The sequence below is a fragment of the Carcharhinus amblyrhynchos genome, chromosome 4 (genome assembly GCF_965287045.1).
Source record: "Carcharhinus amblyrhynchos chromosome 4, sCarAmb.v2.hapA, whole genome shotgun sequence".
Lineage (NCBI taxonomy): Eukaryota > Metazoa > Chordata > Chondrichthyes > Carcharhiniformes > Carcharhinidae > Carcharhinus > Carcharhinus amblyrhynchos.
The window spans coordinates 28482897-28509778 of NC_137327.1; the positions used below are offsets into that span (position 1 = coordinate 28482897).

Consider the following 26882-nt stretch of genomic DNA (forward strand, 5'->3'; position numbering starts at 1 on the left):
ACATCATGTTTTCAGAGAGTGTGTTGCCAAGCTACTTAAAACACAGCATAATTCAATTCTGATGCTCTCACAATGTCAACACATGCACATATCCAGTAGGAACTGCTACATAGCTTTCAGAAGTAGGAACCCCAGCTAATTTTCCTCTCCCTCCTTAACTTTGTTCCACTGAAACTAAACTTAAAGCTGCCTAACTATTGTCCCAGTGTGTTCAGCACAGAGCTAGAATTAGATTAAGGATTGTTCCTGACTCAGTTATTCAAATGGAGAAACTTCATTTTACGTCTGTGGTAGGTAAAATGTTAGAATCCGTCATTAAGGAGGAAATTGCGAGGCATCTTGAAGGGAATTGCTTGATAGGGCGGACGCAACACGGTTTCATTAAAGGGAAGTCGTGTCTGACAAATTTACTGGAGTTCTATGAGGATGTGTCTAGGGCAGTGGATAGAGGAGAGCCGGTGGATGTGGTCTTTCTGGATTTTCAGAAGGCGTTTGACAAGGTACCTCACAAGAGGTTATTGCAGAAGGTCAGGGGACATGGAGTTGGGGGTAGGGTGTTAGCGTGGATAGAGGATTGGTTGTCAAATAGGAGGCAGAGAGTGGGGGTCAATGGGTGCTATTCGGATTGGCGGTTGGTGACTAGTGGGGTGCCCCAGGGGTCGGTGCTGGGGCCTCAGCTATTTACCATTTATATAGATGATCTGGAGGAGGGAACCGAGTGCAGGGTGTCGAAATTTGCTGATGACACCAAGATTGGGGGAAAGGCAAATTGTGCGGAGGGTGTGGAGAGTCTGCAGAAGGATCTAGATAGGCTGGGTGAATGGGCCAGGAAATGGCAAATGGAATTTAATGTTGGCAACTGTGAGGTGGTCCACTTTGGTAGGAAGAATGGTAGGAAGGACTATTACTTACGTGGCGAAAAACTGCAGCAGGCGACGGTGCAGAGGGACCTCGGGGTCCTTGTGCATGAGTCGCAAAAACCCAGCTTGCAGGTGCAGCAGGTGGTCAGGAAGGCAAATGGGATGCTGGCCTTCATAGCGAGGGGGATTGAATATAAAAGTAGGGAGGTCTTGCTGCAGCTGTATAGGGCATTGGTGAGGCCGCAGCTGGAGTACTGTGTGCAGTTTTGGGCGCCGCACCTGCGCAAGGATATTTTGGCCCTGGAGGGAGTGCAGAGGAGGTTTACTAGGCTGATACCGGAGTTGAGGGGATTGAGCTATGAGGAGAGGCTGAATAAACTAGGCTTGTACTCGTTAGAGTTTAGAAGAATGAGGGGAGATCTCATTGAGACGTATAAGATGATGAATGGGATGGATAGGATAGAGGTGGAGAGACTCTTCCCGCTCAAAAAAGACAGTAGGACTAGGGGGCACAGCCTCAAGATAAAGGGGAGGCGGTTTAGAACGGAGTTGAGGAGGAACTTCTTCACTCAAAGGGTGGTGAATCTCTGGAATTCTCTGCCCGTTGAAGTGGTGGAGGCTGCCTCGCTAAATATTTTTAAGAAGCGGGTTGATGGGTTTTTGATAAGAGAGGGGATTAAGGGTTATGGGGAGAGGGCGGGAAAGTGGAACTGAGCCACAACAGATCAGCCATGATCTTATTGAATGGCGGGGCAGGCTCGAAGGGCTAGATGGCCTACTCCTGCTCCTATTTCTTATGTTCTTATGTTCATTCCTGAAATAAATAGTAAATTTTAAAAAGATGAATGACAGTAATTATGGTATAAACATAATTTTGGTGAGATTTTACCATGCATTAGCCCTGGAAAATATTTTATTGCACATTTTTATTTTCAACTGAATTACAGTAGTGATAGAATAAAAAACATAACTTGTTGAAGCTGGTATTTCATCATATTTCTGCATAGCTGTGGAGGTTCTCTTGTCCTGTCTCATTTCACCATGGAGGTAAAACCTAAGTTTAATAAAAAGGGGGTAAAGATGAGAGATAAATAATACACAGCAGCAGATTCACAAACTCATACCCTGATAACTGGAAATAGAAAAGAAATTGGTAAAGAGGACATTAAACAAGGATGACAAAGAACTCAATAGGTTATAGCAGATAAATTGGATTAAATTTAATATGAAAACTTGTGAAATAATACATTTTCAGAAAATCAAGATGAATTTGCACTAAACGGAAACAATGCAATAAAGCTTTTAAAAAGAGAGGTCCAGAACATAAAGCAAAGATGCAATGCTCAGCATATATGAATCAACGGTTAATTACTTCAGAAAGGGTGGAGAGCATGCAAAAAATATTTACTAAAGATGATATCAAAGCTGGGAAATATTGGTGCAAGAAATAAATCTAGCCAGGGCCATAGATGTGGATAGGCATATTGTAGAGAACGGAGGTCACATCACGTAGGGATATAAATAGGGGGCACCATAGTCCATATCAATACTGAGCTTTTGAAGGACTGAAATAGGTAAATGCAACATTAAACAGCTTGCATCTTAAAACAAACACCCAGGTGTAACCGACAGATAACCACACACAAAATCATGATATAGACAGGATGTCTCGAATCGAGCCAATATTTTATTGCATTACTAAAAGCAGGTTGTAAGGAATATTCTTAAAAATACAAATCAGTATATCATGCGTTTTTTGTCTGCTCAAGTACACTTATAAGCAGCTTGGCTATAGCTAAAATTGGACCTTGTTTAACTTGATTAGTTGCTAGTTACTCTTCACAGATTCCAAGGTTAAAATGTAAGATTGCTGTTAGTATATATTGAGATGCGCCAGAGTATTGTGCATGCATAGTTTTAAATTTCCTGATGTTCAGTTCCAGAAAGTTTTTCATTCATTCATAATGGAAGTGGCAGAGAGATGGAGGTGTCTTCAGCATATATATAGGAGCTGACATATTCATTTAACTTACTGAATAATAATAAATATGCTGTAAGTGTGCGAATTTTCACTGTACTAATGCAAATTTGTAACTACTGAGAAAATAGTACAGGAGCCTTAACAATTTGACTGCATAATAAGGTATTAGTCAGAAACACTATGTCTCGCACAAGATCACGTCCCTGTTCTGTTTTACCATAAACGGTACCACAAGATGAAAAATATAAAATTTTCTGGAGCTATAGCTGTTAAATAATTATAAGCAGAGGTAAGCCAAATTGAAATACACATACCTTGTTTTCTTGCAATCCGATTGTTTTTCCAAAGGACAGAAGGTTTTGAAAGACTCCAATGATTTTCTGCTGGATAATGATGCAGTTATCTTGCTGCATTGTTTGTTCACATTTTCCCTGGATAGGTTCTCTTGGAATTGTTGACATTGAGCAACTGCCTCTTGCCCAGCAGAGCCTAGAGAAACATTAAGGCGGCCAAGCATATTTAATTCACAAGAATAAACAAGAGAAACTTAATATGGAACTCAAAACTAAAAACACATGCAATTATATAGTGCCTTCCATGACCCACAGGATGCCCCAGAGCATTTTACAAATCAATAAAACATTTTCTAAGCATAGTCAATTCTGTAATGTAGGAAATACGGCAGATAAGTTATGACACCAAACTCTCACTACCTGAAATATGGGAGTAGCCAGATAATTTGTTTCTGTGATGTTGACTGAAGGAATAAATTTGAGCTTATATTAAGAGGCTATTCACATAGCAATGGGAGAACAAACGATGTGGACACTGGAACACTAAACTTGCTGATGCTAGCAAACATGAAGTTCTGGCAAACCGAGAATAAAACCAAATTGACTGCAAGAGGACATAGATGCTAGTATGCAGAAGACAGCGTGCCAAAGAAGCAAATCTGTGTTCCCCAACTGGAAACAATGGATGAACAGGGATATCCACTGCTTGCTGAAGTCCAGGTCTGAGGCGTTCAAGTCAGGCAATACTGACCTATATAAGAAAGCCAGATACGATCGAAGGAGATCCATCAAAGATGCCAAAACACAGTACAGGACCAAGCTAGAGTCCCAGGCTAACTACACTGACCCCCACCAACTATGGCAAGGTCTGCAAGACATAACAGGCTACAAGATGAAGCATGTAAAATCACCAGCTCCAACATACCTATCCCTGATCAGTTCAATGCATTCTACATCCGTTTTGAGCAAGAGGTCAGCGAGAGCATGCCCTCCACTCTGGAAGAACCTGTATCTGGGATCACCATTGTAGATGTCAGAGCAGCTTTCACGAAGGTCAATGGCCTGGATGGGGTACCTGGACGAGCACTCAGATCCTGCGCGCATCAGCTAGTGGGGTACTCACAGACATCTTCAACCTCTCTTTACAACAGTCTGAAGTCCTTATCTGCTTCAAGACGATGACCATCATCCCAGTATCTAAGAAAAACCCAGCTGCGTGCCTTAATGATTATCAGCAGGAGGCTCTGACATTCATCATTATGAAGTGCTTCAAAAGGCTAGTCATGGCACGCATCAATTCCAGCCTCCTGGACTACCTGGATCCACTACAGTTTGCCTACTGCCACAACAGATCCACTGTAGACGCCAACTCCCTGGCCCTGCACTCAACCCTGGAATAACAAGACACTTATGTCAGACTTCTATTTATTGATACAGCTCAACCTTCAACACCATTAGCACCATGAAACTCACCTCCAAACTCCATGGCCTATGCCTCAGCTCCTCCCTTTGTGACTGGATCCTGAACTTCCTAACTCTTAGACCACAATCAGTAAGGATAGACAACACCGGTGTCCTCCACAATCATCCTCAACACCGGTGTCCTCCACAATCATCCTCAACACCGGTGTCCTCCACAATCATCCTCAACACCGGTGTCCTCCACAATCATCCTCAACACCGGTGTCCTCCACAATCATCCTCAACACCGGTGTCCTCCACAATCATCCTCAACACCGGTGTCCTCCACAATCATCCTCAACACCGGTGTCCTCCACAATCATCCTCAACACCGGTGTCCTCCACAATCATCCTCAACACCGGTGTCCTCCACAATCATCCTCAACACCGGTGTCCTCCACAATCATCCTCAACACCGGTGTCCTCCACAATCATCCTCAACACCGGTGTCCTCCACAATCATCCTCAACACCGGTGTCCTCCACAATCATCCTCAACACCGGTGTCCTCCACAATCATCCTCAACACCGGTGTCCCACAAGGCTGTTTTCTCAGCCCCCTACTATACTCCTTATACATTTATGATTATGTGGTCAAATTCCCCTCCAATTCGATTTTCAACTTTGCTGACACCACCACCGTAGTGGGTCGGATCTCAATGACGAGACAGGAATGAGAGAGAATCTAGTGAACTGGTGCGGCAACAATAATCTCTCCTTCAATTTCAACAAGAGAAAGGAGATTGTCATCGGGAAGCGTTAAGGAGAACATGCCCCTGACTACATCAATGGGGATAAAGTAGGAAGGGTTGAGAGCTTCAAGTATTTAGGTGCCCACATCACCAACAACCTGTCCTGGTCCCCCCATGCCGACACTAAGGTTAAGAAAGCCCATCAATGCCTCTACTTTCTTAGAAGGCTAAGAAAATTTTGCACATTAGCTACGACTCTCACCAACATCTACAGATGCACCATAGAAAGCATTCTTTCTGCTGTATCACAGCTTGGTATGGCTCCTGTCTGCCCAAGTTCAAAGGAACTACAAAAGTCATGAATGTTGCCCAATCCATCACACAAACCAGCCTCCCATCCATTAATTCTGTCTACACTTTCTGCTGCATTGGCAAAGCAACCAGCATAATCAAGGATCCCACACACCCCGGACATTCTCTCTTCCATCTTCTTCCGTCAGGAAAAAGCTGCAGAGGTCTGAGGTCACATACCAACCGACTCAAGAACACTTCTTCCCTGCTGTCAGACTTTTGAATGGATTTACCTTGCATTAAGTTGATCTTTCTCTACACCCTAGCTATGATTGTACCACCACATTCTCCACTCGTTTCCTTCTCCATGAACGATATGCTTTGTCTGTACAGCACGTACTGTATGCTAATAGGTGACAATAATAAATCAAATGAGAAGAATATGCAGACAAATGGCAAAAGGAATTTAATACAGAAGCTTGAGATAAGCATTCTGGCAGAAGGAATACGGACAGACAATATAGGCTTAATGGCACAATTATAAATGCAGCGTGCAGAGAAATAGGGATCTGCGGGTTTGTGTACACACATGTACTAAAAGTTTAAATGAATGAAGCATTTGAGATTTTAGGCTTATTCAAGAGATATACTCAATTGGGTTCAAAAGCAGGGCAAATGACTCTGCTTCTATAAGAGGAGCTAAGCCTCCACAAGGCTCTGGTTAGATCACGACTTAGAGTATTACATCCAGATCCGGTTACCATTCTTTAGGAAGAAAGCCAGTGTGTTCAAGGGTGCAGCGATGATTTACCAGAATGGTTTCAGAGATGAAGGGTTTTTTTTTAGCTACTTTGGAGAAGCTGGAGTTGTGCTCCTTGGAACGGATGAGTAGCTGATTATAGAGGACACAAATTTAAGATTTTGGGCAAGAGGATCTAGGAGAAACATAGATTTTTTTAAATTCAATGTTATGAAGTGGTTCACAGCAATGATTAAAATGCACATATAAAATGTCCAGTGAAGAAAGTCTCACTACAGAATATATCCTTTTAAAATAGATACAAAGACTGCAAGCAAAACAGCAATTAGAAATGCCTTACAACTGATGAAATATGATAATTTGACATAAGAAATGAAAAAGCAGAAAGCAACAGACCTTGTCAAGAGCTTGATCTCACCTTGCTTTTCTTCGTTTAATATTGTAAGTGCAGTCCCTTGCACAATTTCAGACCAAAGGGCTAATGCTGCATGACCAGTACTCTTCTTAACTTGTGCTTTTTTCTGGCACGATATTGAAAAGACTTCTGATGAAGAATTCAGACTTTTCTCCACATTTAGATTTTTTGGTGAGATGTAACATGCAAAGAATTTTGCTACTAAATCATCGTTCAGACACACCTATAAAAAGAAAAATTAATACCCTGTCTGAAAAATTACATATTTCAAAAAATCCATAAATTCATATTACAGAAGGCATGAAAAAGACATGCGTATACAATAAATGATGGTCAAAATTGGGTTGAAATTCGGTTCATTGTTTTTAAAAAACCTTGCATTATCATGCACTCTGTCCACAAATCTCCTAGTTTTCGTGATTTTAATCGTACTTGTCAACTATTATGTATTTGCAACTCTCTACCACTGTTGGAACTGTAATACCTCCAGCATCTTGCTTTATCACCACTAATAGCACCATGGCACAACATCACTTCAAATTCTATCTGTTCTCAAAAGGGTGTGCGCGCAATAAAATGCAATTAAAAATATAAATTACAAGTTCAGAGGCTAACTGTAAAGTTTTCAGACTGCATAATGAAAGCTATGCCTTGTAGAAAATGAGAATGAGCCAAACTAGTATTTACTTACCTGTTTTATCATTTTTGTTTTGTGAAGTGGAACATTAGTGTCACATCTTACACTTATCAAAAACTGTTAGGTCATTGCAAGCCTAGTTCAAATGTGGAGTTAACCTCCTGTTTTTCCAAAATAATCTGTTTTTATGGAAACTTAGAAAACCTTATTAACATTCATCCTGATGTCACATACTGAGTCTTGAAGCATTAAGCCCTACACCGAGACAGGAAAATTTAATTGATTTAGGACCCTTATACTCGGCTTTATATCAAGAGTCTAGGCTGTCCACATCTAAGGCAGGTTTCCAACTCTGAAACACTTTACTTTTATGATTTTCCATATAATCTCAATGAATTACGAGAGTGAAAATATCTAGCTTTTTAATCTGTTTTCTGTGCAAGGTCTACTTAAAGCCAACCGTTTCTAAGTTATTAAACAATTAAAATATTTATTTATTGTGCTGAATTAGCCTTTTCAATTGAGATATAGCCCCCAACATTTACACGCTCATCTTGAACTGCTGCCTCTATTGACACTAATAATTTACCAGCTCCACAGGTCCAATTACAAAGGTGCTGCTTAAAATTTACTAAGCAAGCAAACTAGATGGAGTAGTTTGAGCACAATACCCCTTTTGCCTCAGCTGTTTCCTTTTTTTTTAAAAAAAGAGTTGCCCATTAAGTATTTTCATGCTTCTTGGTGACCCATTCATATTATACAAGGACAAGAGAAGAAACCGACTGATTATTTTAATGATTGCATAGCGGAGACAGTCTGTACTCTAAGCAACAACAGCATTGCCACTTCTGGTTTCCTCTGGGACCATTCAAAATCCTGCAAGCTCTTCTTGAGCTTCTTGTTATTGATGGGGAAAAGTGAAAAAATTCTTCTTGTTCCACGTCACATTGCATGCCAGCTGCAGAACCTCGATCATCAAGCACATGGCTGCTATGCTTTCAGACAGGCTTTGGACAGCAAGTATTAAGTTTCCTAATCACTGTACACAGCAGAAAAATCCTATTGACAGATTTAAAGAATGAGGACTTTAATCATGCAAATGATGTCATTTCACATTCACTGAAAACAAAATATTCCAATTATCAAACCACAGATAAGATATAATCAATCAGAAGTATAATCCATAATTATTTATTTTAATTAATAAAGTCTACTTTTATCTTTATTAATTGCACAACCATTTGCATTAATTGAATAATTTACCTTTACATCATTCAGAGTGAGATATAATTGAACTGCAAAGGTATCCCCAGTAACACCTTGTAATTTTGCTTCAACAACTTCAGATTCTGTTGGATAATAAAACAAATCCTACAAATAAGGCAACAATCAAGTCTGAAAACTATTCACTTTGTATAATGCAGAGCTGTAAAGCCAAAAGTAATCTTTAAAAGTACATTTATTATCACATTCAGGTCATTCGTAGTTCATAATAAAGGTACTACTACACATTTGAAAGTTGAAAACAAAATACAGTTTTACGGACTAAGCTATGGATATTTGGTGCAAAAGACATTTTATAATAACTGTTTAAAATACCACCCAATTGCAAAACAACAATTTTAATCAGAATATTCAAGAGCAACATATGCCCCATTTCATCTAAGGCTCTTTATGTTTGATCATGGTTTGAAAGGGTAAAAAAAAACATACCTTGAGCCACTTTTTGGAAATACTGTATTGCCGCACTATCCCATTTTACTGTTGGGCTGTAAAATAAATTGGAATTTGCAGTTTCTACAAGAATAAAGATACAAGTCAAAATATAGAAAGAAGGGGGAAGTTAAGAAAAAGTCTTAAAATCCGATTTCCAAAATTTGGTTTTATGACATGGCGTGCTTTAGAAATGCTGCAAAAAGTTTGACAATATTTTGGTACAATAATGTACATTAGTATGATTCAGATTGTACAAAACACTTGGAGATTATACTGGAGTAATAAAAAATACATAGCAGTGAGAATTACTGTCTCCCAGAAAAATGTCAAATACACACCATAAAAACCATTTCACTATTATCGAAATATGGCAGCGTACTGTTTAAAAACAAGAGCTTAACTCCATATATGGAAGATCAACTACAATATTTGAAAGGGGAAAACAATTCCTTTTCAAGGCTAAATTCAGGCAGAAACCTTTAGCTCTGTTTCTTTTTTTTTAAAAACTATACTGCTGCCACCTTTTATCAGAACTCCTGTCTCACTTCCACGGAATGGGCCGTGAGGTGGGAGGCAAGGAAATAAAAATGAGCTGATACAAATTGTTTGCGTAAGGCTTGATGAAACAAAATCGTGAAATATACTTCAGACAACAACATCAAAGAACAAAGAACAGTGCAGACAGGAACAGGCCCTTCAGCCCTCCAAGCCTGTGCCACTCATTGGTCCAATTGGACCATTTGTTTGTATCCCTCCATTCCCAGTCTGCTCATGTGACTATCTCGGCAAGTCTTAAACGATGCCAGCGTTTCTTCCTCCACTGCCCTACTTGGCAGTGCATTCCAGGCCCCCACCACCCTCTGTGTAAAAAACGTCCCTCTGATATCTGAGTTATACCTCGCCCCTCTCACCTTGAGCCCATGATCTCTCGTGACCGTCACCTCCGACCTGGGAAAAAGCTTCCCACTGTTCAACCTATCTATGTCCTTCATAATTTTGTACATCTCTATTTGGTCTCCCCTCATTCTCCGTCTTTCCAGGGAGAACAACCCCAGTCTATCCAATCTCATACGAATGAGGATACCTTCTCACTGTTCTTAACTGGAACTTTTCAAAGCATCAGCTCCTCCAAATTGTCTTAGTGTTGTGCTCAATGCCAAGCCAGCCCAAAGCATTAGCCACCATATAAATAATTAACTCTCTGAAGGTATCAAGGCACCAACTTTTAATTTCTGAACACCGCAGATATTGCCCACTGCATTGCTCAGTTGACTAAGACCACAGTTGCCTACTCTCCACCTCAAATGAGACCATGCTAGAGTACAATAGACTAGAAAGCAACACAGTAAATAATAGGCTTGGGAAGATGGGTAGGGGCACAGGATTTTAAAATTAAAATTGATATACTTTGAAAGTTAATGATATACCCATATAATATTTAAACAAAGCTAGGGTCAGGAGGGTGACATGAAACAAGACTACAGCATGCAGCAGGGATCACTAACTTTAATAGCAAATTGCGATGACCCAGAAGGCACATCTTTGCTTATTTCAAAGATCAAAAACTGTAAGGCCGAGACACTGATGCAATTTGGGAGTCAGCAACATGCATTTCATCGCTGGGGAAGCAGTGAAAATAAAGTAAAACGGGCTCCAAGCTCCTAATTGAAAAACAGTTCCACAAATGCTGAAATAGAAACAGCAAATTATGTAAATTCTCAGCAAGTCAGGAAGCATCTGTGGAGAGAGACAAACAGACTTAATGCTTCAGCACAAGGATCTTTCACCAAAACTGATTTCATATGAAAGAGCGTTGGCCTGAAACATTAAATCATGTTCGAGAAATTTCAAATAATCAGGGATTTAAGACACTAATAAAACTACTAGCACCGAGTGAATTAACTCAAGATCAGAAATATAGACTAACAGAGGTGCAGCACTGCACAAAGACTTATAACCATAGCAAGAGATTTAAAAAAGTACTTCTGATTTAAACGTGTATTTTGGATTTTAAAATGCATTTTTAAATAATCTGTACACTTTAGCCAAAAAGCAGGCTGCTTCAAGGGCATGATGGGATTGGGTGACACGGTAGCAGTGGTTAGCACTGCTGTTTCACAGCTCCAGGGACCCGGGTTTGATTACCGGCTGGGTCACTGTCTCTGTGGAGTTTGCACATTCTCCTCGTGTCTGCATGGGTTTCCTCCAGGTGATCTGGTTTCCTCCCACAGTCCAAAGATGTGTGGGTTAGGTTGATTGGCCATGCTAAAATTGCCATTTAGTGTCCTGAGATGTATAGGTTAGAAGGATATGGGGGTAGGGCCTGGATGGGATTGTGGTCGGTGCAGACTCAATGGGCCAAATGGCCTCTTTCTGTACTGTAGAGTTTCTATGATTCTAAGACTTAGCGAGACGAACCATATTCTTTGGAGTAATAAAACCACAACGAAACCATATTCTTATCAGCATAGGTTACGGACAGTGTATGTTCCCAAAGCCACAGAATGAATAGAGCTGTTCAATTTGTACAGGTAAGACGGTGCTTCTCAGACATGGGAACATCAACTGTCTGACTTGACAACTGACATAATTGAGTGTTGGTGATGTCAGGTTGCTAAGTGACAGGGAGAAGGAGCTTCTGGATTGAATGGACCAATGAAATCCTATGATGTCAGAGGGTAGAATATAATTGGCTAAGGAGATATGATAATTGTTAAGAACGATAGATTTGTACTAATGACGACTGGTTCATAACTAATGGGAAGGCAGGAAACGCAAACTTGGGAAATGTGTAACTGTTTTGATAGATGTATTGTAACCTCAGAGTGGTACTGGGCCTTCTCATCAGAGAGGTGTTGGACTGCCCGATGCTAATGTTGCCCAATGATTTTTGGTCAAACAAAGCTACATCCTTAATCAGGATATTAACTTGGGCAGTCTTTGTATTAACTGAAGTTTCAGTATTATTATGTTTCTGATAAGAAAAAAACTCAACATTTTTTAATCCTGAGTTTCCACCATAGTTTGCCATTTTAAAAAAACACTTTCAGAAATCAACTGTACAGATCAGTTTGATGTTATGAACTAATTAATTTCTGCTCTTATGTTTGAAACCATATTCTTATTGCTTTTTATGGAGAGGTGCCTTTTATATTCTTAATTATCCTGATCATTAGCTATAACGACCTGAGAAAATTGTTAAGATTACAAGAGCAGCAAGCCAGGAGCAATTTCCAACACCAATAATTAAGCTCCAATTTATAGGTACTTCCTTTCAGGGACTCAGAGTACTGGCCTTAAAGCCACAAGCCAAGTAGCCAATAATGCTATAAACATGTCCCAGAGCCTATTAGCTACTCCTGAATACCGACACTTTCAGATCAGCTAAATAAACTGAAGCATTAATAAACGTAGGGTAGGAACATTTTTTGGTAATGACATTAGTGGTTTTAAAAAGGGTTCAGGATGGATTAATTAACTGGATGATCTGTAAGACCTGTACAGTTGGGTGTGAGTTACATAATACTAACAAAGTTTATTTTACTTTTTGCAATGTTTACACTTACCCAATTTTTGCTTTCTCTTCACAGACATCAATGTGCAATGTCACTGGCTGTATGCCAAATAATGTGAACTTTTTAGCACGGTACGGTAGCTTCCAAAAAGTGTCAACTGCTCTTCGTACACTGAACAGAAACATAGATGTTCATTGGGAGAAGAACTGCCACGCACTCCACCGATTTTAAAGACAATCCACATACTAAAGTGAGTAGTTTCATTGATATATATACACATTGCGAAAAGATTCATCTACATGAAACAAAGTTGGCTAAAATGGATTTTTTTCTGGCTGGCAGGAAGTGACCAGTGGTGTATCACAGGAATCATTGCTGGGTCTCAATTTTTTTTTTACAATTTATATAAATGGCTTGGATGAACGTACTGAAGGTATGGTTGCTGAGATGTACAGTACTGGTATTCTTATTTAAGGAAAGATGTTAATATGTTAGCAGTTCAGATAAGGTTTACTCAACTAATCCCGGGAATAGAGATCTTATGACGAAAATTTATACAGATTAGGCTTGTATCTATTAGAATTTAGAAGAGTAAGAGGCAAGTTGATCAAAACCTTCAAGATCCTGATGGGTCTTGTCAGAGTAAACATGGAAGGGATGTTTCCTCTTGTGGGATAATCTAGAATTAGGGGTCACTGTTTAAAAATAAGAGATCACTCATTTAAGACAAAGATGAGGATAATTTCTTTTCTCTCAGAGGTTTGTGAACTTTTAGAACTCTGATCAGATCAGAAACCCAATTTCCCACCCTAATCAGAAAAAAAGTGCATTTACCTTCCTCTGATTTTTCAACCATCTTCTGATTGAGGATCCTTTACATTTGAATCAATACAACAAACCTTGTAGGGAGTAGCACAGAAAATCCACGCAGAAGCCATGCTCCCTTTTTGCACCACTGGCTGCCATATTCCAGAAGTTTAAATATCCCTAAGCTGCTTTAAAAATAGCTAGAGAAATATGGTAAAGTGAACAAATGGGTAGGACAAGTAGGCAAAGGAGTAGGCTAACAACTGGGTTGGGTCAGGGCTCGTCAGGTGGGATCAGGGTAGTCACATGGTAGATGCTAGTCAGGTTAGGATGGGGGAGCACTCAGGTCAGGGATTATTGAGACTTGGTAAAGGGATGGTGTCAATGAGCATGTTTGTGGGGGTTAGTTGTACAGTTAGACTAGTTTTTTTTTTAGGTTAACATTTCTGGGTAAATATCCAGAGTAGTCAGTTGGAGCCATGGGGGGGGGGGGCCCAGAAATGCCTACTGGCACTTTCCAGGCAATTCTGAAAGAGTCCTTGTGCTGGAATTCCAAGTTGGCCTATAGCATATCTTCTGGGGTACATCCATTTGCCGAATATCCAGAGACTGGAAGATCTGGGCCTACTTCTTTTCAATGTTTCAAACTAACTTCAGTAGGTAATAATCTGAATGTGCAAATTTGAAAAGGATCCATATGTTAACTGCAAAAAACTCTTGCAATGATTTTAGCAGTCATATAAAGAGAAATTAATGATACATATTTCAAATTCCTAATTAGTAATGGACATGAAGAAAAATAAGGCTGATTATTCCCACACAACACCATTGATAATAACTCAAAGCCTTCAGGCAAATTATCTACCAGAAAAGTCACAAGATTCTATTGCTTTAAAACTACTTTTGTTCCATGTTAAACTTTAATCATGTACAACACAAAATTATTTTGCTTCATCTCATGGGTAAAAGGCTATAAAGAAATCAGTGTTGACGGTTCAGCAGATATCAATGTTATTTTGAATTGAACAAAATACCAGTCAATGGTAGTTACTTGGATGATTTTTATGTGAGGGGGGGAATTGGTTGGTTATGTTATGTTTTATAACCCCCAAAGTAGAACTTTGCAACCTTTCATCTGATTTTCTGTATCGAGCCCTTGACTTTAATACCTACTCATTATAAATACTGAGCAATCCTTCTAACCTGCCATTAAGCCCTCAAAAACAAGCTTTGACCATGAACTCCTTCAGTAGGCCTATCGTAGGACCCAATACTGCTGTGGATTCAAACGCCATTCAATCCCTCAAGCAGCATAAGAAAGTTGGTAAATGTAGAGATTCATCTCACCAAAGTATCACAATCACCACCCACATTTTTCCCCAGAATGTTTGCACACTCAGAACTGGATTCTTGCCATCCATAACTTCATCATGGATGACAGTTAATATCCTGACACCAACAAAATACATGGGCTCACTGGCACAGACTGCTTTCCCTTTGAAAGTCTCCCAAATAAATCAGGGAGTGCTCGCTCTAATTCCCAACAGTAATAAGTTTCACCTTGATGAATACCAAAATTATTTTTAAAAATTAGAATGTTTTATTACTAGATCATTAGTTTAATAGATTGATTTAAAAACTCTCAACAGTTCAAGCAAATTGTGCATAGTTAATGCTCACTCTTTTGCTTTCACGAGAATGTGCTTTGCGTAGTCAACTAGGAAACACTCTGCAAGATAACTACTTCCACTTGATACAAGGGATTCTAGTATTGCTCTGCACCAGCACTGTAGTTCATGGCAGTAAATAGCACATATCTGCAACAAAAGACAAAAAGTCATTGCCAATTAGGAGATACAAGCTCCACTTTTTGTATGGATTACTCTAGTAGCTATGTATTCAAGCTTAAATTCATTAGGGCTAAAATTATGATACTGAAGCTTTACTTATTCCTACAAATTTTAAACACCATTACCAATGGATGAGGCTTCACCTCAGTTCTCATAATTTGCTCGCTGAGAAGAGACAAAAGGCAGCATTGGACATAAGGGAATTCTTTCCAAAAGACTTTCTTAAATAGTTGGTTAGAATGTATACAAGTGTAAAAGGTTCCTTTGAAAAGTAAAGAAAGATTTTGGATCCACATTGCATCATTTACCTCCCCTATATCCTCTGGTATTTGGGTGGTGTAGTGGCACAGTGGTTAGCACCAGTGTCTCACAGCACCAGGGACTCAGGTTTGATTCCCAGCTTGGATCACTGGCTGTGCAGAGTCTACATGTTCTCCCCGTGTCAGTTTGTGTTTCCTCCGGGTGCTCCGGTTTCCTCCCACAGTCTGAAAGATGTGCTGGTTAGGTACATTGGCCATGTTAAATTCACCCTCAGTGTACCCAAACAAACACTGGAGTGCAGCGACTAGAGGATTTTCACATAACTTTGTTGAAATGCTAATGTAAGCCTATTTGTGACTAATTAATAAAGTTTAATTCCCGAAGTGCTTATCAACAAATAAATGGCCTTCTAAACATTGGTCATTACCATATAGTCAAACATGGCAGGCAAGGCCACAAGCTGCAAGGCTCTACAAACAGTAAATAAAAGGAATAACTGGGCAATCAGTTTTAGTGGTGTTGGTAAATTCACAATTCTGACTAGAATATCATGAGAACTTTGCTCTTTAAAAAACACCATGGGGTCTTTAACGTAAATCTGAGCAGCAAGCCTCAGCTTAACATCTTTTCTGGCATTGCAACATCCCTTCAGAAGTGCACTGAACAATCAGCATAGATCATGCAGCAGAAGATTTCTTCTCATCTTGAGATCTCTGCCCGAAGGCAGGTCTAATCCACAGCACTGTGATCTCCATCATGGGTAGGGCAACGAGGCACATCTTGACTCCATGCCAGCTGGAATGGGACACCAACTGATTCACACCAGCCAGCTGAACCAATCAGCCCCTAAGGAGTTCATGTTGCAGTGGAAACATGCATGTTGTAACGTGCAGATATGGATAGTGATGACAGAGGCTCCAATTTATTTCCATTGGCAGCAGAAGATCTGCTATGTAAATTAAGGTATCAGTTTCTTGCTTATAAATGTTATTAGGCAGAGTATAAAAACTAATTACCTGTCCTTGTTCTAGAACAGGAAGCTTAATTTCTTCCAAATCTTCATGGCTTCGGTGGTAGAGTTGATTCATCTTTTCCTCCAATCTTTGATACTGATTAGCATTTTCAACCAAATCACTGAATCCATTTGTTATTCGCCCCCAGAAACAGCCAGGGTCTTTCACCTAAGCACATGCAAAGTTGTATTAGTCCCATACAAATGCCAGGCAATGACTGTCTCCAATGAGAGATAATCTTACTAACCACCCCCCCCCTTGATGTTCAATGCCATTACCATCACTGAATTCTCCACCATCAATGCCTCAGGGTTTATCACTGTTAGAAAGTTGGAACAAAATGAAAATTAAAGAATTGGATTTAAAAAAAACAGGAATTGTAGCTGCACTAAGGACTTGAGATGCAGATTAGCATTGTACCAGGGTGAAACATACATTTGTTAAGTAAAGTGGAGATGAGAAGTCTAAGAACCTAGATCATAGCTGCACCCAGTTGCAAAGCAGAGTCATCTCAGAAAAAAAATCAAGCTTTTGTGCAGCAAGAAAGCAAACATTTCTGTGTGTCAGACCCCATAAGTGCTACCCTAAACTAGAAAAAAGTTCCAAAAAGAAAGCTACGGGTTCACTGTAGTAATTATTTGCTGGGTTTGGTTCAGTGTTAATAGCTCGGGGTTTTGTTTTGAGGAAGGTGTATTCTCTGAGTTTAGGAAAGTAGATAGATTTAGAATTTTAGCATACTGTCTGCATAACCATTACTGTAGTTAATTGTGAAGTTGTTCTTTACTGTTGTCTTTGTTTTGTGTTTCAAAGTTCATTAAATATTTTGTAATTTGAATAATTTACAACAAGACTGATCCCTCTCCTCACGGAGTGTCCATTTTTCACATTTTTTTCCAAGTTGCAAAACTAGTTAAGAACTAGTGTTCCAAGTTTACATTTTGGGATTTGGGATGGTTTTGCACTGAATATCAGCAGGGTTCATAACATTACAGGCCAAAAACTGAATTGGACCAGCCATATCAATACAGCTACAGAAGCAGGACAGAGATTGGGAATGTTGTGGTGAGTACTTCACATAACTCCCCAAAGCCTGTTTTACAACAGACAAGTTTGGAGTATGGTGGAAAACTCCTGACTTGCTTGGATGTACAAACTCCAACAACACTCAAGAAGCTTGACACCATCCAGAATAAAGCACTCTGTTTGATCGACACTCCATCTATCATCTTACACATTCACTCACTACAGCACCAGGGCACAATGGCAGCAGTGTGAACTACTTACAAGATGTACTGCAGCAAGTCATCAAGCCTCCTTTGACAAACCTGTGACCTTTTCAACCTATAAAAGCCAAGGGTAGAAGACGCATGGAGACCCCCACCCTCTGCTAGTTCCGTTCTACATACGTATTGCAATTAAAACAAATAGCAGCTGGAAAGTTTAGCATCAGATCAGTCAAATGATATTCACCGTGAAAAGTATAAAATACCAAAGCGTGTTGCAGCTCTGGGACAAGTTATTAAGAGGGTGGCATGGTGGCAGTGGTTAGCTCTGCTGCCTCACATCGCCAGTGGCCAGGGTTTGATTCCTGGCTTGGGTCACTGTGCAGAATCTGCACGTTCTCCCCACGTCTGCATGGGTTTCCTTCATGCTGGTTAGGTGCATAGCCCATATTAAATTCTCCCTCAGTGTACCTGAACAGGCACTGGAGTATGGGGACTACAGGATTTCCACAGTAACTTCATTCTAATGTAAGCCTACTTATGACACTAATAAATAAATTTTAAAATTACGAAAAGGGGCTAGAGACCAATGTGCAGAGCACATTGTTTAACACTTAAATTGCTCAATCAAGGGATTACTCCCGAGGTAGTGTCCATCATGTCCACGATCATTTTTAGAGAACGACAAGTGTACCTAAACTTCCAAAAAGCATTAAGTTCCACATGAAAGGCTAATACCTACACTCAAAAGGTGTAAGGTTTCAATTAAGTCCTGGCAATAGATTATTAAAATTGGCCAAAGAGAAGAAACACTTGCTGGAATTGTCAGTGTGACTGAATCTTGACTAAGATGCTCAGTTTGGTGATCACTACTGTTTCTAATGCAGATAAATGAATTGGATTCAAAAACTCCCAACTCAAAAAGGAGTAAAATTTGCAATCAAACAAGGGGCAGTTCAATCAGAAATGGCAGACACATGGCAGGTTAAATTTGACACAGACAAATGTAGGAAAAAAAAAGCAAGCAAACATACAATCTACAAGTGTGTAAAACCACAAAAAGGTCCTAATAGTTTTAATGTAATGCAGCAATCAACAAATTTATCAAAACAATAACATACATGGGAAAAATAGAATACTATTAAGAAAATGCCATGACCAAATATGCTATCGGACCAGATCACCAGATGAAGTACAGTATCCCGTTCCAATTGCTGAAATAAAATGGATTTGTATTCTTGCACTGTTTTTAGCACAAGACTGATCCTCTGCTTAGACTCGTATCCCAAGCCATTCTTGAACAGCCTCTTAGCTTCCACTCCCCATAAACTCAAGTTCATCCAAAATTCTGCCTGTATTGTAACTTATACCATGTCACATTCATCCTCCTCGTCCATCCCATCTCTTGGAAGTGGGATGATTGCCAGGTTTAGATCTGATCTGCAGGATGGCTTAGCTCTATCATATGTTGCTCACGGTATCTGGCATGCATGTAGTCTTGTGTTGTAGCTTCACCTGCTAGATACTGCCCCGGACCAGCCCTTCTGCACTATTACCACCAAGCTAGAGAATCAATGTTGGTTCAATGTATAAAGAATAAAGGAAAGCACTGCACAATAACTTATTTCTTCCTTTGCCTCCTGCAGTAACCTAGGATAGATCCCATCTGGCCCTGGAAATCTGTCTTTCTTACCATAATTTAAGATGCTCAACACTTCCTCCTTGACAGTCTCTACAACATTCTCACACCTATCCCTGACCAACATCTGTCATGTCCTTCTCCTTGGTGAATATTGATATAAAGTACTCATTATTGTATCCATTTCCTGTGGTTCTATGCATAACTTCCCTCCATTGTCCTTCAGCGGGTCTACTCTTTCTCTTGCTTCTAATATATGCATAAAAAGCCTTGGGATTCTCCTTGACCCTGTTTGTTAAAGACATTTCATGGCCCCTTTTAGCCCTCCTAATTCCATGTTTAAGTTCCTTCCTACTTTCACTTGACTCCTCAAGGGCTTCAATAATTTTTAGATATCTAGACTTAACTTATGCTTTCTTTTTCCTTTTGAAAAAGCTTACATTTTCACTTGTCACCCATGGTTCCCAATCCTGCCATTTCGATCTTTCATTTTTACAGGGACATGCCTGTCCTGCACTTCAATCAACTGGCCTTAAAAGCCTCCCATAAGCCCATTGTGGATTTGTCCTCAAACAGTTGCTCCCAATCCAGATATCCCAGTTCCTGTCTAACTTGGATGATGAATGGGATGGATAGGATAGAGGTGGAAAGACTCTTCCCGCTCAAAAAAGACAGTAGGACTAGGGGGCACAGCCTCAAGATAAAGGGGGGGCGGTTCAGAACGGAGTTGAGGAGGAACTTCTTCACTCAAAGGGTGGTGAATCTCTGGAATTCTCTGCCCGTTGAAGTGGTGGAGGCTGCCTCGCTAAATATTTTTAAGAAGCGGGTTGATGGGTTTTTGATAAGAGAGGGGATTAAGGGTTATGGGGAGAGGGCGGGAAAGTGGAACTGAGCCACGACAGATCAGCCATGATCTTATTGAATGGCGGGGCAGGCTCGAAGGGCCAGATGGCCTACTCCTGCTCCTATTTCTTATGTTCTTATGTTCTTATGTTCTTAATTGGCCCTCGCCCAATTAAGCAACCTCACCCGAGGGCCACTCTTGTCCTTACCCATGACAACCTGAAATCTTATGGCATTGTGGTCATTAAGCCCAAAATGTTCCCCCACTGAAACATCAATCACCTGGCCTGGAGCAGTGCCCAATACCAAGTTTAGTAAGGCCCCCTCCCTAATTGGATTGTCAACATACTGTATCAAAAAGCCCTCCTGGACACTTTGAACAAATTGCTCTCCATCCAAGCCCCTGGCTGTAACGGATTCCCAGTCAATATAGGGGAAGTTAAAGTCACCCACCACAACTACCCTGCTTTTTTCACATCTTTTCCGTATCTGACTAGACAATTGCTTCTCTGTCTCCTGCAGGCTGTTCGGAGGTCTATAGTACACTCCCAACATTGTGATGGGTGCTTTTTGTTTTTCTTGAATTTGCAATGCCAATGTAGAATGGTGAACATGCAGGAGAAGGCAGGTACACCTTTTTCTGGAAGTGTCTTTCAAAAGAGGAATAATGCCACTACACAGTGAGCTCCACCAAAAATTAACTAGTCCAGCATCAGCAATCCTCCATGGGATAAGTAATTGCCTTGTTTACCTACCCTAAATGGGGTAGCAGGATGTACTCAAAGGCTTATCCTGCTTTGGGACAAGCATAGAGGGGAGCACATCGAGGACAAGGAGGCAGTCAGTGTTTGCTGGAGAAAACATGTTGAAGAACTTCTCAACTGAGACCCTGTTTTCAACTTGCACGTCCTCAACCTCACTCCTCAATAATCAATCCGAATTATCACAATCCTGAGTGAAGTTGAAACAAAACTATTTGATCACTTCAAAACAATAAGACCTCTGCACCAGCTGAAATCCCTGCCAAAATTCATGTCAGAGATACTCTCTTGGCACACTGCACTCTCTCATATACCTCATCTGGGAAGAGCAGTAACTGCCAGTGGGCCACAGAGATGCTGTGATCATGATTATACTCAAGACGACAGACAGCTCCGACTGTTTTAAATACCGTGAAGTCTCCCTGCTGTTTTCCACAGGAAAGACCATTATAAGGATCCTCCAGCGGACCAATGCAGCTTTTGCCCATCAAGAAACACCACAGACATGATCTTCACTGCATAGCAATTCAAGAAAAACAAAGAGCAGCACCAACTACTGTATATGGGCCAAACGGTTCTCACAATAGCCTTTGATTTTGCCAACCATAGTGGTTTATGGAATATCCTCCTCAAATTTGGCTGCCCTGAGAAATTTGTCACCATTCTCCATGTAATGCACAGTGATAAGCAAGCAGTAATCTTCAGCAGCAGAACATCATAGGCAAGTCTGCTGTCAAACAAGGGTTGCATCATTGCACAACCCCTTCTCCATCTTCCTCATCAAAATACTGCATCTAACCACCACATGTGGTGATAATCTACAGAACAGATAGGAAACTGTAGAATCTATGCACTTTCAATCCAAACCCCAAACCACTCTAGCCTGAATCACTGAGCTCCAGCATGCAAATTGCATTTCTGTGCTCACTCAGAAACCGAGCTCCATGTTATTATGTATGAGGTCTGATATAGAGACGAATAAAAGACCACGAGGTGGGAGTAAACTAACTGGAACCATTTATTACACATCTGTCCTCTAACACAATCAACAGAAGACTGGCTAGGCAAGCTCCACCCAGGGTTCTGGGTCACCTGACCCATTCACTTAAAGGGGCATGCACCAACATACATAACATAGGACTGTCAACTCCTCCTCTATAGTACATGAGAAAATGGGTCTTTGATTAAACATCCAGAAAACTGAGGTCCTCTTCCAACCAGCTCCCATAGCTCAATTTGATTAAGAGCAATGGCAAGATCCTGATCCATCTTCTGGATGACTCCGCTAGATGGAATCAGGGAGATAACAAAATTCTTCATCATATCCATGTGTAGCCTTCAGTTTAATGTGGATCAGACCTCAAACCCAGGACTAAGACCACAGTTTACTTGACAGCACTGATGCCCGCACATCTACATGCTTGGAGAATTGAACAACCAATAACGGGTACCTCAAAACACTGGAGGAGGCACTAGCAGTGCCTTCACAAGTTCCTCCAAATCCAGTGTCAAGAAAAATAGCCCAAAAACAGCATCCTCTTGGGTGCTAATCACCCTAAACCAGCTCCACTGGGTGGGAGATGTTCTTCATTTGCCTGACAGCAAATTCTCAAAACAGGTGTTCGATTTGCAACACAGCTGCAGCAGGAGAAACACTTTAGGATGTCCTCAAATACAGAAGGAGGCCATTCAGCCATCAAGTCTGCATCAACTCTCCAAAAGATAATCTTACCACCCCACCATCCCCTCCCCCTCACAAACCACCCAATCCCATAACCCCATGTATTTACCATGGCTAATCCACCAAATCTACACACCTTTGGACTGGGGGAGGAAACTGGATTACGTGGAGGAAACCCATATAGGCACAGGGAGAAAGTGCAAACTCCATATAGTCACTCAAAGCTGGAATGAAACCCGGGTCCCTGGTGCTAGAAGGCAGCAATGCCAACCACTATGCCATCTTGCTGCTTATATGACTATGAATGCCTCTGCTCTTTGTTCTGGTTGTCATCAGAGACCCAAATGATTTCCTCACAACTTTCAAGTTAATTCTGCTGTTTCCTGTAACAAGGTTGTAGATTTCTTCAACCAGCTGCAAGCTAGAGCAAAATTGTGTAGCTGCTTTTCTCCTTCAACAGCCAAACAGAGTTCAAATACCACCTATCTTCCGTACGGTGAACAACGAAGTTAGTATTTTCTCTGCATGAACTGACTATCATAATTGACTATCATCTCCTGATGGCTCCCTCAATCCGGTGAGATGCAATCTCCAGCGAGGCAAAGCTGCATCCAGTTGTTCCCAAACTGACTGCTTCCTTTTGTCAGCAAACATTCACAGATAAACGACTCACAAACAAAAGAACCTTCTATCGAAAGTTGCACCTTGAAACATTATCTCTGCATTGGGAAGTTTCAAACAGAAATGCAAACAAAGTATTTTGCCTTCAAACCTACTCTTTGATACTCCAATCAATATATGTAATTTTTATTGCTAATGGAGTTTTAGGATCCTTTCTCTAGACTCCATGGGCTCATGAAGTAACCCCATGTTTACAAAACTGCTTCCAGCTTGAAGTTAGATGAAATGAGAGTGATTGCAGTTGACAGTGGGCAGGCTTTGGGGAATCTCAAGGGGAGTTCCTAGTCTCTGACATGCTACTGTAGCCAGACTATTTATATGACTGATCCAATTCTACTTCTGGTCAATGGCAACGTTGAGGATGTTGACTATGGAGTTTCTGCAATAGCCAATCTATTGAGTGCCAAGGGGAGATCATTGGGTTCTCTTTGCCGACACATTTTGTCACATATCTATAAGTGCAGGAGGTGGCCATTTGGCCTATCGAGTCTGCACCAATCACAATCCCACACAGGCCCTACTCCTGCAATTCCACATATTTACCCTGTTAATCCACTGACGCTAGGGTCAATTTAGCATGGCCGATCCAGCTAACCCACACATCTCTGGATTGTGGGAGGAAACCCATGCAGACCAGACACAGGGAGAATGTGCAAACACACACACACACAGTGACCCAAGGCCGGAATTGAACCCGGGTCCCTGGTGCTGTGAGACAGCAGTGCTAACCACTGTGGCATCAAGGAGCTCTAGCAAAACTGGAGTCAATGGGAATCAGGGCAAACACTCATTGGCGGCAGATCTAGCACAAAGATGATTGTGGTTATTGGAGGTCAATTTCCTAGAATAGCACTGCAGGAGTTCCTCAGGGTAGCGTCCTAGGCCCAACTATCTTCAGTTGCTTTGCAATTACCTTCTCTCCATCGTAAGGTCAGAATTGATAATGTTGGCTGATGATTGCACAATGTTTATCATCATTTGCGACTCCCCACATACTGAAGCAGTTCATGCCTATATGGAGCAAGACCTAGACAACATTCAGGTTTGAGTTGATAAGTGGCTGGCAACATAAGTGCCTGGTAATGACAATTTCCAAAAAAAGAGAATCTAACCAATTCTCCATGACATTCAAAGGCATTACCATTGTTGAATCTCCCACGATTAAATTTTTGGGGGTTACCTTTTACCAGAAACGAAACTGGACTAGATTTAATAATACTGTGGCTAACAAGTATGTTGTAGGGTGGGAATTCTGCACTAGTAAACTCACCTCCTGACTCCCTAAAGTGTTTCGACCATTTATAAAGGCACAAGTCAGAGTGTGATAGAACACTCTCCACTTGCCTGGGTAAGTGCAGCCGAACACTTAAGATACTTGACACCATTCAAGACAAAGCAACCTGCTCGATTGGCACCCATCCACCACCTCCAACATCACCTCCCTCCACTACTGACGCAGAATGGCAACAGTGTGTACCATCTGCAAGATGCATTACAGCAACTCAGCAAGGCTCCTAATTGATCTACAGTTACAAATTTAATTCCTAGAGCTAAAAGTTATATTTTAAAGCATAAACAATGAACTAAATTTAAGAGTAATTCTGTCCCAGTCATCTCAGTAAGAAGTCTGATAACACCAGGTTTAAGTCCAACCGATTTATTTGATAGTAAACTCACATGCTTTCGAGGTTTCCCTCTTCGTCAGGTGAATGAAGAGTTCTGGCCTCAGACAAAGACAATACACATCTCTTTAACCTGTGCACAGTGCTCCTTCCACTCACATTGTTAGCCACTTTAAGGCTTGAATAGCAGGTTAGGTGTAAAGATTCACATTCTAATCAGTAATCTGTAAACTGTCTGTGCGGTTATATGCTCTGTCTGAGGCCAGAACTCTTCATTCACCTGACAAAGAGGGAAACCTCGAAAGCTTGAGAGTTTACTATCAAATAAATCGGTTGGACTTAAACCTGGTGTTGTCAGACTTCTTACTGTGTTTACCCCAGTCCAATGCCGGCATCTCCACATCATGACTACCCAGTCATCTCAGTCAGGACTGGAGATCATTCAAGAGGGATAAACTAGGACAGAGCAAATAGCTTTACTCCATCCATAATTTTCTTAGGATCATTGTGAAGTTGATTTCAAATTTCAAGAGAAAGTGGAATTTGGTGGAGTATGCAACATAAAGTAAACAGAAATTAACTTCTAAACATTAAACAGAACGTCAGTCTGATCAAATTAACAAATTCTTTTATAAAAGGAGATATATAAGTGATGTACAAAATAATTATGGTTACGTACCTTTATAATGAAAATCTCAATCATTTGTGAAATACTGCACAACTTCAAACGCTTCTTTAAGGAAAAAATGTTGCCCTGGTTTGAAAGCAAAGAAAATGTTTCACATTTGTTCATTGCAATCATTTTACTTCTTAAAACTTTAGAAATGTAATTCAGCAAAGCAAACAAGAAACCACATACAGCTGCGTCTATGAATGGAGATATTTTATTGAACTTGAGTAAACTATCTACTTACAACATTGGACCTGCCAAACATGTAGATCACAATTGGTCAATTCAACTTTACATCAATTTCATTGGCGCTACAGGCATTTCTCTATCACCCTCCCAACATTGACTTAACATAGCAGTCTTCAGTTTGGTTTCCAGCTGGCAATACTGCTACACTTCTTTCCCCCATTCCACCTTCAAAATTCCTTGACTGAAAAACTGTGTTTGTAGGCAAATATTGGCAATTAAATACTCAAGTGTAGGGTGTTGCACGCTAGTATGAAGAACTGGCAATACATGTACTTCATGAATTGATTTTAAATAGCTCAGGATAAAGTTGGAAGGGGCATTATTAATCAATGCAGGGCAGCTAAAGTCAACAAAATGTTTATATTACCAAAGCAGTAAGATACAAGTCAGAAGTCATTTTGAAACTATAATTTTCTGGCTATAACATCCCTTGTTTAGAAGGATCATAGAATCATGATCCACTGACTGACACAATGTTTTGAACTAGTAATCCAAAGAACCAGACTATTGCACCAAAGGCATGAGCTTAAATCATATCATTGGGGTCCAATACATTCAATTAATAAATAAATCTGGACTAAAAAGATAGTTTCATGATCATTAATACTGAGACAATTTGATTACCTGCTTCACTAACGTGCCTCAGGGAAGAAAATCTGCTATCCTTGCCAGGTGTGGCCCACTCAAAACTAACAGTAACGTGACTGACTCTGAACTGTCCACTAAAATTGCCTAGCACATCATTCAGTTTTGTTAAAGTGCTATGGAAAATTCAAAGAATAATAAAAATAGACAACGTGGCATTGAAATGGAAATGGAAATGGAAATGGCACAGCCTGTCCAGTCAACCCTGCAAAGTTCTCCTCACTAACATCTACGGACTTGTTCCAAAACTTTGAGAGTTGTCACAACCTAGTCAAGTAACAGTCTAATCTGTTTCTGTGGTAGTCATACAATATCCC

General features: G+C 40.5%; 1 protein-coding gene across 1 annotated transcript in view; it reads right to left on the reverse strand.

Moving 5' to 3' along the window:
* tdrd12 (tudor domain containing 12) overlaps nt 1–25704 on the reverse strand; it is a 110388-nt gene extending 84684 nt beyond the window's left edge. The window contains exons 1-8 of the mRNA XM_080187222.1: nt 25681–25704; nt 16555–16719; nt 15108–15244; nt 12672–12791; nt 9103–9158; nt 8653–8738; nt 6756–6975; nt 3156–3330 (exon numbers count right to left, since the gene is read on the reverse strand). Coding sequence (XP_080043348.1) covers nt 3156–3330; nt 6756–6975; nt 8653–8738; nt 9103–9158; nt 12672–12791; nt 15108–15244; nt 16555–16719; nt 25681–25704 — 983 coding nt within the window. The remainder of the gene's footprint in view (nt 1–3155; nt 3331–6755; nt 6976–8652; nt 8739–9102; nt 9159–12671; nt 12792–15107; nt 15245–16554; nt 16720–25680) is intronic.
* Nucleotides 25705–26882: the final 1178 nt, after the last annotated feature.